The sequence below is a fragment of the Cervus elaphus genome, chromosome 22, assembly GCF_910594005.1.
Source record: "Cervus elaphus chromosome 22, mCerEla1.1, whole genome shotgun sequence".
Classification (NCBI taxonomy): Eukaryota; Metazoa; Chordata; class Mammalia; order Artiodactyla; family Cervidae; genus Cervus; species Cervus elaphus.
This window is the reverse complement of record NC_057836.1, coordinates 7257107-7273558: the sequence shown is the minus strand read 5'-3', so window position 1 is coordinate 7273558 and position 16452 is coordinate 7257107. Positions and strand designations below refer to the sequence as shown.

The window sequence follows — 16452 nt, the reverse complement described above, 5'->3', positions numbered from 1 at the left end:
ATACAGCCAAATAAATAAACAGTTTTTAAAAAAAGAAGGAAGACTTATTGAATACTGAAGGTCATAGAACTAACAAAGGTCATGAAAATGACCGGAGCCTAAATTAATGAATTTTTACTAAATTAGATCCTAGAAACATCAGTGTTAAGATAGAAGAGCAAGGAACAACTTCGTTGTTTGTTCATGTGTATAATTCCTACCATTGCTTCCCAGCTTCTAGCTGCAGGAGGGGAAAGAGTCTAAAAATATGTGTTGGTACCAATTTCTGTTTCTGATATGGGTAATTAACAGCTGAAAACAAAGCTGTTAATTGCCACTCTTACCAACGGGTGGTCTTTCACGTGGGTTGTTTATATGTAAAAAGCAGTGATGTCATAGAAGCTCTGTTTGTTCCCTGCTTGGGCCATGTGCCTCTGGTCGGCCCAGTCCCAGAGAGTTCTGGATGACTCTGGACGGGAGAGGCTTCAGAGTGGGCCATGCTCCACCCAGAGCCTCCTCACTAACCCACAGGGTGGGGTGCACCCTTTCCCCTGGCATTTATCACAGCTGCCAAATATCTAAGTAGCCCCCGTCCTTTGGCACTTTTAACAGTCACTAACTTAGGTTTCTAAGAGACCAGCTTTGGCAGTCAGGCAGCCATGTGCTGGTGAAGGAGCAGAACTAGGAAACTGGTTTGGCTGTGGGTCCTGTGACCTTAGACAAATCACACCTCATCTGGCTTCAGCCTCATACTCTATAAAAAGGTTGATGGAAATGAACTGAGATTCCCTTTAGCCTTCTTATTCTGAGATCCTCTCCTTCCAGAGATGTTTTCTGAGTCTCTGTGTGTATGTGTATGTGCGTGCTCAGTCATGTCCAACTCTTTGCAACCCCACGGAATGTAGCCCAACAAGCTCCTCTGTCCATGGAATTTTCTAGGCAATAATACTGGAGTGGGTTGCCATTTCCTACTCCAGGGGATCTTTCCAACCAAGTCCCTACAAGGTAACAAAGATGAAGCCAACCTCATCCCTGCCCTTAAATCATAGTGGCTATAGAATTTATAATGCCCCTGCTTTCTTGACAGGCAAACTAGTTAATCTGCCCCAGTTTGCTGATTTGAAAAACTGGAGTAACACCTACTAGGAAGAGTTATCATGAAGATACAGATAATGTATAGACAAACATGTAACTATAGTTTAAACACAGAACAATACCTGACATTATTAGGTCCTAACTGAGTGATTGCTATTGATGTTGTCAATAAAAATTAATCAACAGTCTATCTCAGAAGGAAATGGCATATTTATTTGAGCCAACCCAAGAATTATAACCTGGTAGACAGTCTTTCAGAAATCTCTGAGGGGAATTCCCTGGCAGTCCGGTGGTTAGGACTCAGTGCTTCCAGTATAGGGAGCACAGGTTCCATGCGTGGTCCATTAACTAAGATCTTGAAAACCATGTGGTGTGGCCAAAAAAATAAATTAAGAAAGTAAAATAAAAAGCTCTGAGGACTGTTCTGCCCATAAGAGGTCAAAGCACAGTGATTTAAGTTTTTGAGACAAATGGTTAAATGACATATTATTGATTGTTTACACAATTTAAATCTATACATACAAAGGTAGTAGTGGATCACAGGTCACCATGGTCCCTTGCAGAATTAGGAAGGAAGTTATCTCCTAAAGACTTATGAGTTGTGACCCTTGATGAGATTGAGAAAGAATGGTATCTCCTAAGGAGGTCTGGTTAATTCAGATGCACAATACACACTTAAAGGGGAGGAAGAGGCCCAAGCTAGCAAAGAAAAATTTTATGTTTAAATGTTTCTCTTTGTGCCATAAAATATGAATTATTTCATCAGTATTATCGTTGTTTCTCTGGCAGCTGTGGGGGTTTTTAGAGAGCCAAGTACAGACGCCCCTGTGCTACCCAGTGACCAGCACATCTGGGTTTGTCTGGCCGGTTGCCTGTAATCATGGCTCTGTGTGTCAGTAGCTAGGAGTCTGTGTGTGACACTGGTTTCGTGGCACCCAGCCCCCCTTGCCCTGTCCAGAGGAATCGGCCTGTTTGAGCTGGAAGGTGCAGGAGCTCTCAGTGGGATAGTCTCTGGTGTAGCTTCTGCTGACTTCTCCTTTAACATATACTCATTAACTCTGAAAGCAAATAAAAAGCAATGTTCTTTCCCGCCTTCTGAAACCAAGGCCTTTACTCCTTGGGGCAGAAATAGCCAGATGCCATGGTGGAGACAGGGCCTGATTTGGTCCTTGCCTCTCTTCCTGTGTCCTGAATCTGTCCTAACCCATCCTGTCCTTGCCCTGTGACATCTCCACCCCCACCCCCTTCTCCCTTAAGGCACACTCAGGTCCCATTGGAGTTGGGAGTGTGTTAGTCACTTAGTCATGTCTGACTCGTTGTGATTCAAGTCCTACCCTTGGGACTGTAGCCTGCCAATCTCCTCTATCCATGGGATTCTCCCAGCAATGATACTGAAGTGGGTAGCCATTCCCTTCTCCAGGGGAATCTTCCTGACCCAGGGTCTTCTGCATTGTAGGCAGATTCTTTACCATCTGAGCCACCAGGGATTCAAATCCTAACTGTGCCACTTACTAGTTTATGTGAGCTTTGGCACATCACACAATCTCTCTGAGCCTCTGTTTTCTCCCGTTTAGGATGGATTTATTTGACAGGATGATGCTTGGTAGGTCCTAAGTGAGTGCTTCCTTCCCCAGGTTCTGTGACAGCATTATTTGGGGCCCTTCTCCAGCCCCTCTTCTTCACTGTTCAACTGTCCCCAACTATAATGCCCTTTGAGCTCTGGCTTCCTTCTCTCCTGCTCAGGACCTCATCTGTTCCAGTCCCTTGGACATAGCCCGCAAGGTACTGATCATCCTGAAGACCTTTCTGAGGAGGAATGAAGATGTCCAAGTGGGCGGTCTCATCAGAGGCCACTTCCTGATGATCCTACAGCATCTGCTGGTGGAGCATGGGTCCTCCCCCTCAGGAGGTCAGCCTGTAGCTACTGCGGGCATGTTTAGATCTGAAGGAAGGTCACTCAAGAGTGGGCCTCTCTACTGTGATGAGGTCTGCTCTGGGAGAGAGAATCTGAGTTTTCTCTGCAAAAGACAAGTCAGGCCAGCGGGGCATCAAGTGAGAAACTTTTATCTCCATCCTCTTGTGGGAGAGTGGGTGCTCAACATACTTGTGTGTGTGTATGTGTGTGTGTGTGTGGTTTGAGTGTGCTTATGTTTCATGTCTGCATGGGTGGGTGTGTTTGATGCATGCATGCATATCCCCACCCTGCGCAGCATGTGCTCAGAGCTATTTGTCACAAGAATGGCAGCCCCTAGTTGGGAAGAAAGAAGTGGTAAATGTTGGGGAGGTGAGGGAGGCAGCAACAGCCAGCAGGGGCAAGGGAGGGAGTGGATCTGTGATGGATTGGAACCTCCTATTGAGATCCAAAAGGATGGTTTCCAAATCTGGAATGGGACTCCCTGGAGTCACAAAAGCTTGATATTTGGTATAGTGTGAAAGGCTGGGATTAGTCTGTTTTTTCCCCTACTCTTAGAAAGTTGAATTTTTTAATTTTCAAGCAATTAAGAGGAAGTGGGTGGAGAACTATGGCTCACTTGGTCCAGTTCTGTTGAGGACGGGGGTTTGGAGGCATGTTTAAGGGGATCTCAGTTCAGTTCAGTTCAGTCGCTCAGTCATGTCCAACTCTTTGCGACCCCATGAACTGCAGCACACCAGGCCTCCCTGTCCATCACCAACTCCCAGAGTTTACCCCAACTCATGTCCATTGAGTTGGTAATGCCATCCAACCATCTCATCCTCTCTCGTCCCCTTCTCCTCCTGCCCTCAATCTTTCCCAGCATCAGGGTCTTTTCAAATGAGTCAGCTCTTTGCATCAGGTGGCCAAAGTATTGGAGTTTCAGCTTCAACATCAGTCCTTCCAATGAACACTCAAGACTGAACTCCTTTAGGATGGACTGGTTGGATCTCCTTGCAGTCCAAGGCACTCTCAAGAGTCTTCTCCAACACCACAGTTCAAAAGCATCAATTCTTCGGCACTCAGCTTTCTTTATAGTCCAACTCTCACATCCATACATGACTACTGGAAAAACCATAGCCTTGACTAGACGGACTTTTGTTGACAAAGTAATGTCTTTGCATTTTAATATGCTATCTAGGTTGGTCATCACTTTCCTTCCAAGGAGTAAGCGTCTTTTAATTTCATGGTTGCAGTCACCATCTGCAGTGATTTTGGAGCCCAAAAAAATAAAGTCAGCCACTGTTTCCACTGTTTCCCCATCTATTTGCCATGAAGTGATGGGACCAGATGCCATGATCTTAGTTTTCTGAATGTTAAAGCTTTAAGCCAACTTTTTCACTCTCCTCTTTCACTTTCATCAAGAGGCACTTTAGTTCTTCACTTTCTGCCATAAGTTTGGTGTCATCTGCATATCTGAGGTTATTGAAATTTCTCCTGGCAATCTTGATTCCAGCTTGAGCTTCTTCCAGCCCAGCGTTTCTCATGATATACTCTGCATAGAAGTTAAATAAGCAGGGTGACAATATACAACCTTGGCGTACTCCTTTTCCTATTTGGAACCAGTCTGTTGTTCCATGTCCAGTTCTAACTGTTGCTTCCTGACCTGCATACAGGTTTCTCAAGAGGCTGGTCAGGTGATCTCGTATTCCCATCTCTTTAAGAATTTTCCACAGTTTATTGTGATCCACACAGTCAAAGGCTTTGGCATAGTCAATAAAGCAGAAATAGATGTTTTTCTGGAACTCTCTTGTTTTTTTGATGATCCAGTGGATGTTGGCAATTTGATCTCTGGTTCCTCTGCCTTTTCTAAAACCAGCTTGAACACCTGGAAGTTCATGTATTGCTGAAGCCTGGCTTGGAGAATTTTGAGCATTACTTTATTAGTGTGTGAGATGAGTACAATTGTGCGGTAGTTTGAGCATTCTTTGGCATTGCCTTTCTTTGGGATTGGAATGAAAACTGACCTTTTCCAGTCCTGTGGCCACTGCTGAGTTTTCCAAATTTGCTGACATATTGAGTGCAGCACTTTCACAACATCATCTTTCAGGATTTGAAATAGCTCAACTGGAATTCCATCACCTCCACTAGCTTTGTTCGTAGTGATGCTTCCTAAGGCCCACTTGACTTCACATTCCAGGATGTCTGTATCTAGATGAGTGATTACACCGTCGTGATTATCTGGGTCGTAAAGATCTTTTTTGTATAGTTCTTCTGTGTAGTCTTGCCACCTCTTCTTAATATCTTCTGTTCTGTTAAGGGGATCTGGAGGAGCTGAATCCTTCCTTTTCAGGGAAGGAGAAGCCACAACTAACTGATAATAGTGTTTAAGGATCATGAGATCTCTTGGAAACCCATAGTGGAAAGACTGTGACCTTGGATTCAGCTTTGGGTTCAAGTCCTGGCCCTGCCGGTGACTGTGGGACCCGGGAGATGTCAGTTAGCCTCTCTGGGCCTCAGTTTTCTTAAGTGTGAAACAGAAATGACAGTCCCTGCTCCCCATGAATTAAAGAGGATTAAGTGAAATAATGAATTCTCTTACCCAACCCAGAGTTGGCACTCAGTCTGTCAGTTGCCCCTTTTCCAAATAAAGAAGACAGGAAATAGGGGTAAATCCCAACGAACTATTTACCACTGGTCCGGTGGTGGTGGTGATCTGTCTGTCAGTCCCCCTGACCAGCTCTTCTTGTTCCTAACAGCTTCCGGGAACCTGCCTTTGCTGTTGAGCCTCCTCTCCTTAGTGCAGCTGAGGAATGAGTCAGAGCAAGAACTGGACAGCATGGCCATGAAGCTGCTTCACCAAGGTGCTTGGGACAGTGCCTGAGGGCCCAGGGCTGGGCCGGCTGTGGGTCGACCCTCATAGTGCTGGCCTTGGCCTTTTCTTCCACCCTTTCACCTTTTGGAAGAAGCTGGTGGGTCAGTCTATTCCTGTGGGCTTCTCTCTCTTTTTTTGAGTAGAGAAGGGTTTATTGCAGGGCCATGCAAGAATGGGGACTCATGCCCCCCACAAACTGAGACCCCCCGAAGTTGAATGATTTCAACAAAGCATTTTTAAAGGCAATGTGAGGGATGAGAGTTTCAGGGTATATGATCATCTCATGCACAGTTCTCTGACTGGTTGATCTCCTATGGGCTTCTTGATAAAGGACCTTACAGATCTTCTGCTCGTCCTCTGGGAATGTTTGGAGAACAAAAACCAAAATAAGTCACTGTGACAAGCTCCAGAATCAAGAAGGCCTGATTTTTGTTCTCAGCTTAGTCACTAGTTATGCAACCTTGGGCAACCTCTAGCCTTTGTGAGCCTTTGGTTCCTCATAAGATAATAGTGTGTACTGATTTAGGGTTGATGTAAGGAGTAACTTTAAATGTAGAATGCCACAGGGTGCTTGGCACAGAGTAGGCCTTCAGTGGGTACTGTCTATGTACCCTTCATTTTTCCTGGCACAAGCTCTGTTCTCCACCTCACCCTGCAGCTGACTCAGGATCTGATGATCCAGTTCACAGATCTCTAGGCCTTCTCCCTCCCCACACCCCAAACCTTATTAGGATCTTTTATTGCTCATTGATGCAGCCACCAGTTCATAGGCAGCACCCTCAGGAAGATTGTTGAGGAAAGTTTGAGATTAATAGGAAAAATGGTGTGTCTCCAGTCCCTGTGGAGTGGCGTGTCCTTTGGCCACAGGGGAGCATGGTTTTTTCCCTGCCTGGAGCCCAGATCTCCTCATGAGAAGATCAGTGTCCAGCCTGGCCTGGTGCTGGTCATTGCCTGCCTGTCTTATCAGGTGACACTCAGCCAGGAGGGAGGTTTGTGTGTGACAAAAACAGCTGTCAAAAGGGCCTCTAACAGGGAGACATAACAGACTGAAACATACACATGAAATGAGTATATATTTACATACAACCCTTGAATAGTTTTATTTGCGAGTAGAGGACTGTGGTTCAAGGGTGGGGCTGTGGTTGGGAGGGGCCTAGCTGTCTGGTTAACCATGAGCCATGTAAAGTCAAGTGTGATATGGCTGCCAAAAAAGTGAGTGAGGACTTAGGTAGGTTTATATCTAGGATGGTGGGGGCAGAGGAGCAAGGGCTGGTAATCCCAGGAGGAAGGGGTTGTGCTCTGTGGATGTCTACTCCACAGTGTTGTAACTGCTCTGATGAGGCAGGTGGAGTATGAGGAGGCGTTTAACCTTGCCTTGACAGATTGATTAAGGGAGAATTCATGAGGGAGGTGAACTTTGAGCTGAATCTTGATTGCTGAATCGGAGGAAAGGTAGATGGAGGTGGTATGAGAGAGAGAATGTGGCAAGTTTAGGGAACTGAACGTCGATAGCTACAGACCTCCCCTGGGAAGGTGGTGAGTGCCTATTGCTGAAAGAATTCAGAGACTGAATCGTCTTTCTGCTGATGGTGGCAAGTTGGCCTACATAACCTCTGCAGATTCTGCAACCTGGAGTCTGGTTGGCACAAGTGCTGTCAGAGGCTGCCTTTTGACCTCCTAAACTTGTGCAGTCTGTTCATACATGCAGCTGTGGGCTGCTTGCCTGATGTTTATTCCGATGGAGAGTGTGAACATGTCTTTGGGTTTGTCACTGCTTCTTTCCATTGGCAATAACATCAGGGACACCTGGTTTGTTCTTGATCCCCAAGACTGACATCTGAAATTAGCCAGTTGAGGGCCATTAGCTTTAAGACATGTGAGTGCTGGGGCTGCCAAGGACTCTGATCTCTTGCAGTGAGCAAGCTGTGTGGGACATGCAGCCCCGCTGACTCGGACATCCTGCAGCCCTCCTTCAACTTCCTGTACTGCAGCCTTCACCAGACCACGCTGGGCAGTCAGAGAAGAGGTGCTGGGGCCCAGGCTGGCACAGTGAAGAGGAAGGGAGGGTGCTGGGCAGTGTCTGGGGCTCTTGCTGCCCTCAGTTCTTCCATCTTAAAAAAATAAATAAGGGTGTGTGTGGCTGGAATGGATGGTCATAAGGTCCTTTCTGGTTCCAATAACCTTTGGTTCCAAAATGAAGCTGGGACCTTTAGAGCCTCCAGGTGACCCTTTTGTTCATTCACAGTACGTATGTGAAGCACCTTCTGGGTACTAATTGAGCACCACCTGCTCTGCCCAACCCTCTGCAGCTGCTGCAGTGCTTCTGAGCAGCACGGCCCTGATAGAGCTTCTGGAGAAGATGCTGGCGCTGACCTGGGCTGAAGAGGACTCTCCCAGGACCGGGCTCCTCTGCTCCGCCTGGCTGCTCACTGCCTCCTTCTCTGCCCAGCAGCACCAAGGCAGTCTTCAGGTTAGTCTCTAACCGCTGTAGCTTTGGGGCATGGGTGTCACTCAAAGGAGCGATGAAGATCCGAGTTCTGGTCTCAGCTCTGTGGCTTATTACCTATGTAACCTTAGTGAAGTATTTATCTCTTTGAGCTTCAGTTTCCTTGCCTACAAAACAGGAGAGTAACATGCAAGGCTGTTGTCAGGTTGATTTACATTGATCCATTTAGCACACATGGATCACCTACATGCCAGGCGGTACTTTAGGAACAGAGGAATAAAACATGAATACAGTATACACCCCACACTTGGGGAACTTGTGTTGTAATCTTTAAGCAAAGCTTTGAAAGGTAAGTAAGACTGTGCCAGGCGAGGGGGAGAGCATGCTAGGCAAAGAGAATGAGATGAGCACAGGCCTGAAGCTGCACAAGTTTAAGACATGATTTATGTATTTGAAGAGTGGTGAGATATCACATGTCAGGGTGTAGGGAGTGGACTGTCCAGCTGAACAGGAAGGCAGAATCCAGTCGTGATCTTGAAGTGGTGGGTGGCAAGCTGTGATGTGCCATACACATGGGAGCTGTCATGTGACTGTTAGAGAAGGTGATGCGGGGAACGGAAGCGCCATGGACTTGTCCACACAGCACCTCCTTTCCTCTCAGCCCCTCGCCCTTGTATGACCTTGGCATCCTAGTGCCCTGCATGGGCTCCTCTGTGGGCTGCTCCACTTTTCAGTGCTTCCCTTAAGGCTGGCTGCTCCTGGTGGATGTAAACCATTGCCTACCCCTTGGGGAATCCTCTCACTGTGCCCAGCTTTGTGCCAACCTAATGCCAGGCAAACTCACTGGTATAGAATTGAAGTGAGTCTTAAAATTTTGGCTTCTAGACTTTCAGTAAACTGGCAGATCTACACTGTAGCAGATCCTCAGGTAGTTGCTAGTGGGGTCAACTTGGGACAGGAACCTCTCCTGCTTTTCTCTGTTGGGCCCACCCCTGCCCCTGCAGCCACCTGCCTGGATGGAAGCCTGCACCACGTCATCAGTTCTGCCCTGGCCCTCAGCTCACACCCAGCCAATCACCTAACTGCCTCTGCTCTCCTCACTTCTGCTCTCGTTCAGTCCTGATCATTCGTCCTCAACACCAAGGCAGCCTGTTCACAATCTGCTGGCCCCAGCCTCTCCATTCCCCTGCCTCTCTATCCCCACAGCACAGTCTGTCCACACTTGCCCTCTGCCCACTATCCTTCAGCACCTTTCTGTTCTCTTCCTGGCTGCTGAGACCCTACCTACTAGGCCCCCCTACAGCCTTACTTCCTGTCATTCTGCCCTCCTCTTCTGAGCACATGCTTGCTCTTCTCCCAGTTCACTGTGCTCTTTCACATCTCCATACCTTGTTTTGTTTGTTTCTGGTTGATTTTTAGTAGCTGCTATTTTTTGGACAGTTTTAGAGTTACCAAAAAATTGAGCAGATAGCACAGAACTTGCACACAGCTTCCTCTACTAACAGATTAGTATAGCATCTCAATATCTTTATAGAAGTTGGTTCTGCTTAGAACCTGCCAATTCCATCAGCCAACAAGCATTTTTGAGGAAATGCTTTGTGCAAAACTGTGATAGATCCAAGTGGAGGAGAAGCTGCCTAAAGGCAGCTCATGTTCTGGGTAAGGAGAGCAGAGCACACTCACAGCTTTGAACCTGTTGCCTAAACTAACCCCTCACTTTGGTCACTGTTTTGACATCAAGGAGCACATTCACAGCACTGATCCCCAGCTGTTCTTCACAGTGGCTCTGGCGGGAGTGAGAGCAGGTGGTACTGCTCACGTTTCACGGGTGACGGAGGTAAGACAGGCTGGGAGAGGTGCAGGGCAGCGGCTTGTCCACAGCCACTAAGCTGGCCAGTGGCAGAGCCAGAATTTTGAATCTGGGCCATCTGACTCCAGGTCTGAGTTAGGTAGACGGTGGGCTGAGGTAGAGATGGACTTACAGATAAGGCCAGGATCAGTTCCTCCCTGGTGCAGAGGCTCTCTGAGGATGGGGGAAATTTGGGAGAAGCAGGGTTCTCCAGGTCTGGGCTTGATTTTCCTCCTCAAGCTCCTGAATCCAGGTGAGGTTCACAAGACCCTGTGTGGCCTTCTCTGTCCTTCTGGGTATGTGTATGAAGGTACACGAAATATTGTGGCAGGTTATTTTCTCCCCAGGCTCCCAGAAAGTGGGGGCTATGCCTTTACCCCATGCTCTGCCAGGTTCATCAGACATTGTCCGTGGAACTGGACCAAGTACTGAAGGCCCTCAGCGTCCCGAAGAAAAAGGCTGCACTGCTGTCAGGTGTGGGCCAAGGGCCTCCAGCAGGGAGAAGAAAAACCTTTCCCCTAGATCCTGAGATGGGACCACCCCACCCAGACCAGACTGTGGTCACCCCACTATATCTCCGTGGTCTTCCCCCTGTAACAGAGCTGGGCACAGGGAGGTGGGGAATGAGACAGGAACTGGGTGTAAGGAGTTTCCTACTTTCAGCTGCCATATTACGCTTCCTGCGGACAGCCCTGCAACAAAACTTCTCCTCTGCCCTGGTTGCCCTACTGCCCTCAGGGGCCCAGTCACTGCCAGCCCCTGAGGACACTGTCCTATCTCCACTGGGAACATCACAAGTGCTGTCCTTGGTCATCGGACTGCAGAACCTTCTGGTGCAGGTAAGGCCCTTGCCAAGTGCGACCCTGGCAGTGGAGCCTGGTTCTCCCAGGATGACGGCAGGAAGGGGTAGCTTGCCTGTCAAGACCCTGGTATTCCCACCAAGTCCTAGAGAGTAGATTGACTGGCTTTAAAGTTACAGTGACAGAAACAAAACTCAAATTGCCTCATAACTGAGAAGTCCAGGGGCCAAAACTGGCTTTAGGCACATCTGAGATCCCAGAGGCTCAGACAGTGTCATCAGAGCTCTATCTCTCTTATCTCCTGGCTCTGCATTTCTCTCAGCTTTCTTCTCATGGATGGTAGGATAACATAGAGCAGCTCTTGGCTTATATCCTGGCAGAAAGAAAGTTTCTCTATCTCAGTAGCCCCCAGAATTGAATCTCATGAGCCTGGCTTGGTAATGTGCTAGTCACCCTGCTTGAAACATGGGGTGTTCTGATTGGCCTGACTTGTGCCTCTCCTGGAGGATGGGGCATATAGTTAACTCTCCATAACTCACATGAACTGAACATAAGAGAGGAGTGTTTCTGCAAAATAAAATTGTTCTCAGAAGAAGGAGGAATGGATCCTGGACAAGCAAAAAGTGGCCAATTTTGAGTACCTGGGAAAAAGTTGGAAGTTCCCAACTCTTAACTGGTTAAGAGTTAATTTTTGATTGGAGAAGGAGAAAGGACACAAGGCCTAGACTTGGGGGTTGTTAGGGAGAATGTTTCCCCTGTTCTGCATTTCATTAAGATATTCACCACTTGTGCTAACTCAGTGCCAAGCACTCATTAGATACTCTGTACCCATATCTCATCAAACCCTCTTAGCAACCCAAGTAATCTTTTTATCCCCACTTAGCAAAATTAAGTAACCTTGGCCAGGATCCTGCAGATGGTAAGTAGTCAAGCAAGGATTCAAACCCAGATCTGCCTCATAACTTAACCTCCAGGTTGCTGTGTTCCGAAGGATAGCATGAGGAGAACATAGGATTTTTTTGGTTAGTTTGTTACATTAAAAAAAAAAAAATCAGTCTTACTGAGATATAACTTACATGTAGTAAAATTCACTGATTTAAGTGTAATTAGATGAGTTTTGACAAATATATTCAGTTTTGTGAACACCACCAGAATCATGGTATAGGTTTCCAGCACCACAAAAAGCTCCCATGTATTGCTTTGTAGTCAGTCCCCTCCCCATCCCTGACCCTTGGCAAACACTGATCTGCTTTCTGGCACTACAGTTGTACCATTTCTAGAATTCCATATAAATGAAATCATACATTATGTTGCCTTGTGTGTCTGTCTTCTTCAACTTAGCTTAATGCTTTTGAGACTCATTCATACTGTTGTGTGTATCGGTACTTTATTTCTATATATTGGTGAGTAGTGGCCTGTTATGTGGCTATACCACAACTTGTTTATCTGTTTACCTGCTGCTTCCCTGGAGGCTCACATGGTGAAGAGTCTGGCTGCAGTGCGGGAGACCTAGGTTCAGTCTCTGGGTTGGGAAGACCCCCTGGAGAAGGAAGTGGCAACCTACTTCAGTATTTGTGCCTGGAAAATTCCACGGATGGAGAAGCCTAGCGGGCTACAGTCCACAGGGCCACAAAGAGCTGGATGTGACCGGGCGACTAACACAACACCGATAGCTATTTGGGACTTCCAGACTTTTGGTTATTTTGAATAAAGACTGAAGTACAAGTCTTTGTGTGAATATCCATTTTTACTTCTCTTGGGTAAAATACCTAGGAGTGGGATTGCTGGGTCAAATGACATATTAGTTTTCTGTTGCTGTGTATCTACACACCACAAATGTAATAGCTTAACACAGCACCCACTTGTTATCTGATAATTCTTTATGTCAGAAGTCTGGGTGGGCTTAACCAGGTTCTTCACTTAAGAGTCTCACAAGGCTGAAATCAAGTTATTGCTCAGGCTGGGTGCTTATCTGGGAGATCAAGGAAAGAAACACTTCTTTCTTAGTTTGGTGTCGGGGGAGCTCTTTCATCTCTTTAAGGTTGCCCCTATTCTGTCTTACATGGCCCCTCTATCCTCTAACTAGCCAGTGCATGTTGAGTCCTTCTCATACTTCCGGTCTCTCTGGTTCTTCTTCTGCCACTAGCCAAAGAAAACTCTACTTTTAGAGAATTGGTGTGATCAGATTGGACCAACCCAAACAATCTCCCTTTTGCCATATAATGTAACCTAATCACAGGAGTAACATCTGGGAGCAAAGGTCATGGGACCATCTTAAAATTCTGCCTACAACATATGGTAAGCATGTGTCTATAAGAAACCATCAAACTATTTTCCAAAGCGGCTGCACCATTTCGCCTTCCCATCAGGAGTGCACGAAAGTTCTATCTGCTTCACATTCTTGACAATACTTAGTATTTATTGTCAGTCACAGTTAGCTATTGGTGAGTATGTGGTGTTATCTCAAGGTGATTTTAATTTGCATTTCCTTAATGACTAATGATAATAAGCTCTTTTCATGTGCTTATTAGAGCATAAAATTTTGTTTGGTAAAAGGTTCTGCTTTAAGAAAAAACCTACCCGTGCTGACTTAGATAAACTGCGGGGCTCTTACAGCATCTGTAATTTGTGAATCGCTTAAAGGGCCCCAGGGCCCACTCTTTTCTGGAACAGAACAGTCTGTCAAATGTTGGTAAATCATCAATATACACACTGTGATTTGTGTGTGAGTGAGAGATGAAACCAACAAGCATCTTGATTTTCTACAGAGTCACAATCCCCAATCTGAAATCCTGAAATCCAATTGTTTTGAAAACCAAATGTTTTTTTCTTAGTTGGCAGCAAAATCCATTATTGTGAAATCTGACGTGTACGTCTGTGGGTTTCGTTGTTTTTTTGCAGAAGGACCCTCTGTTGTCCCACGCCTGTGTCGGCTGCCTGGAGGCCTTGCTTGACTACCTGCATGCTCGGAGCCCAGACTTTGGTACAAACCCTCCCTCTTCTCTGATGTTCCCATGGGGGTGGTTGGAGGGAGCCAGCATCTGCCATGACACCCTCCCACCCCAAACTCCCATCCCCTGTTCTGTGATGCATACTCTTCTTTTTTTTTTTTTGTTTGCGGGATGTCAATTCCCCTACCAGGGACTGAACCTGAGTCATGGCAGTGAAAGCCCAGAATCCTAACGCTAGGCCACCAGGGAGCTCCCTGATTCACATTCATCTTGTTTAATTCTTTTAACAATACTACAAGGGCACTGCTATGTCCGTCATACAGATGAGGACACTGAAGTTCAGGGATGTCAAGCAACTTGCCCCACATAGCTCTTGCATGGCAGAGCTCCTCCCACATATAATGGGATATAATATATATATGGTCTCCCTGTGCCAGGCAGTGTGGGTAGATAGAAGCCCAGGAAAAAAAGAAACCCCTGGAGTCAGCATTGAACAATGCCCTGCCTCGAGTGGAGCAACCTGTTTTTTGAGCCAATAGGAGAAAGTTTTCTTTATCAGTGTTCCACGGCCTTCAGAAAAGCAGCATTAACAACACGGTGACTGGTGTTTCCCATAGCCCTCCATGTGGCCTGCCAGCCCTGGAATCGGTTTTTGATGTTTACTCTCTTGGAAGCTGGAGAGAATTCCTTCCTCAAACCTGAAATCTTGAGACTTATGACCCTGGTAAGTGTAGAATGGATGTCTTGTGGTCTGAAGAATGTCATCCTCCAAGAAGGTAGAGGGGCTGGGTGGGCCTTCACCCTACAAGAAGCCTGCTTAGAGAATTCCTCTAAATGCCCACATCTTCTCAGCCCAGAAGACCTGGGCATTCTTTCTTATTCACTCACTAATGAAACATTGACCAGGGCCTGCCCACCACATGTCAGGTCCTGTGCTAGCTACCAAAGATGTCAATGAGCCAACTGTTCTTTCTTAAGGGTCCCTCAGTCTAGAGAAGGAGATAGACAATGAAACTAAGACTTAAAATATGATGTTATTAATGGAAGAGTAGAAAATAATGCTAAGTGCCTAGAACACAGTAGGTATCCACTGAATAAACAACAAGGCAGTGAGCCCGTGAATGATAGTGAAACAGATCAATGAGTAAGTCAATGGTTGGTGTGGGAACCCAGAGAAAAGTAAATTTTTTGTTGCTGTTGTGCTGGGTCTTCATTGCTGCACGTGGGCTTACTCTAGTTGCAGCGAGCGGGGCTACTCTTCCTTTAAGTGCATGATCTTCTCATGGCGGTAACTTCTCTTGTTGCAGGGCACAGCACAGGCTCTAGGCACACAGGCTTCAATAATTGCGCCATGGGGGCTCTAGAGTGGTGGCTCAGTAGTTGTGGCACACAGGCATAGTTGCTCCGTGGCATGTGGAATCTTCTCAGATCAGTGATTGAACCTGTGTTCCCTGCATTGGCAGGCAGATTCTTTTCAGTGAGCCAACAGGGAAGTCCCGATAAAAGAGTAATTGTTTCTGCCAGAGCTGGGAGGGACAGTTAATACCTGTTGGTGCTCAGTCACTCAGTCGTGTCCGACTCTTTGCTACCCCATGGACAGCAGTATGCCAGTCTTCCTTGTTCTTCACCATCTCCCAGAGCTTGCTCAAACTTGTCCATTGAGTCAGTGATGCCATCCAACCATCTCGTCCTCTGTTGTCCCCTTCTCCTCCCGCCTTCAATCTTTCCCAGCATCAGGGTCTTTTCCAGGGAGTCAGTTCTTTGCATCAGGTGGCCAAAGTACTGGAGCTTCAGCTTCAGTATCAGTCCTTCCAATGAATATTCAGGACTGATTTCCTTTAGGATGAACTGATTGGATCTCCTTGCAGTCCAAGGGACTCTCAAGAGTCTTCTCCAACACCACAGTTCAAAATCATCATTCTTCGGCACTCAACCTTTATGGTCCAACTCTCACATCCGTATATGACTACTGGAAAAAACAGAGCTTTGACTAGACAGACCTTTGTTGGCAAAGTAATGTCTATGCTTTTTAATATGCTATCTAGGTTGGTCATAGCTTTTCTTCCAAGGAGCAAGTGTCTTTTAATTTCATGGCCGCAGTTACCATCTGCAGTGATCTTTGGAACCCAAGCAAATAAAGTCTGTCACTGTTTCCATTGTTTACCCATCTACTTGCCATGAAGTGATGGGACAGGATGCCATGATCTTAAGTTTTTTGAATGTTGGGTTTTAAACCAGCTTTTTCACTCTCCTGTTTCACTTTCATTAAGAGGCTCTTTAGTTCCTCTTCGCTTTCTGCCATAAGGTTGGTGTCATCTGCATATCTGAGGTTATTGATATTTCTCCCGGCAGCCTTTGATTCCAGCTTGTGCTTTATCCAGCCCAGCTTTTCTCATGATGTACTCTGCATATAAGTTAAATACGCAGGGTGACAATATACAGCCTTGATGTACTCCTTTCTCAATTTAGAACCAGTCTGTTGTTCCATGTCTGGTTCTAACTGTTGCTTCTTGACCTGCATATAGATTTCTCAGGGGGCAGGTTAAGGTGATCTGGTATTTCCATC

General features: G+C 46.5%; 1 protein-coding gene across 4 annotated transcripts in view; it reads left to right on the top strand.

Moving 5' to 3' along the window:
* The window catches only part of LOC122680298 (coiled-coil domain-containing protein 134), a 73815-nt gene that overhangs the window by 37253 nt on the left and 20110 nt on the right, over window positions 1-16452 (top strand). For 3 of the 4 annotated variants that reach the window (XM_043881510.1, XM_043881511.1, XM_043881512.1), the window contains exons 21-29: window positions 2818-2983; window positions 5725-5829; window positions 7756-7866; window positions 8150-8310; window positions 10028-10123; window positions 10528-10609; window positions 10799-10974; window positions 13837-13918; window positions 14504-14610. In XM_043881510.1, the coding sequence (XP_043737445.1) occupies window positions 2818-2983; window positions 5725-5829; window positions 7756-7866; window positions 8150-8310; window positions 10028-10123; window positions 10528-10609; window positions 10799-10974; window positions 13837-13918; window positions 14504-14610 (1086 nt within the window). The remainder of the gene's footprint in view (window positions 1-2817; window positions 2984-5724; window positions 5830-7755; window positions 7867-8149; window positions 8311-10027; window positions 10124-10527; window positions 10610-10798; window positions 10975-13836; window positions 13919-14503; window positions 14611-16452) is intronic. The other variant, XM_043881513.1, reaches the window with a different exon arrangement.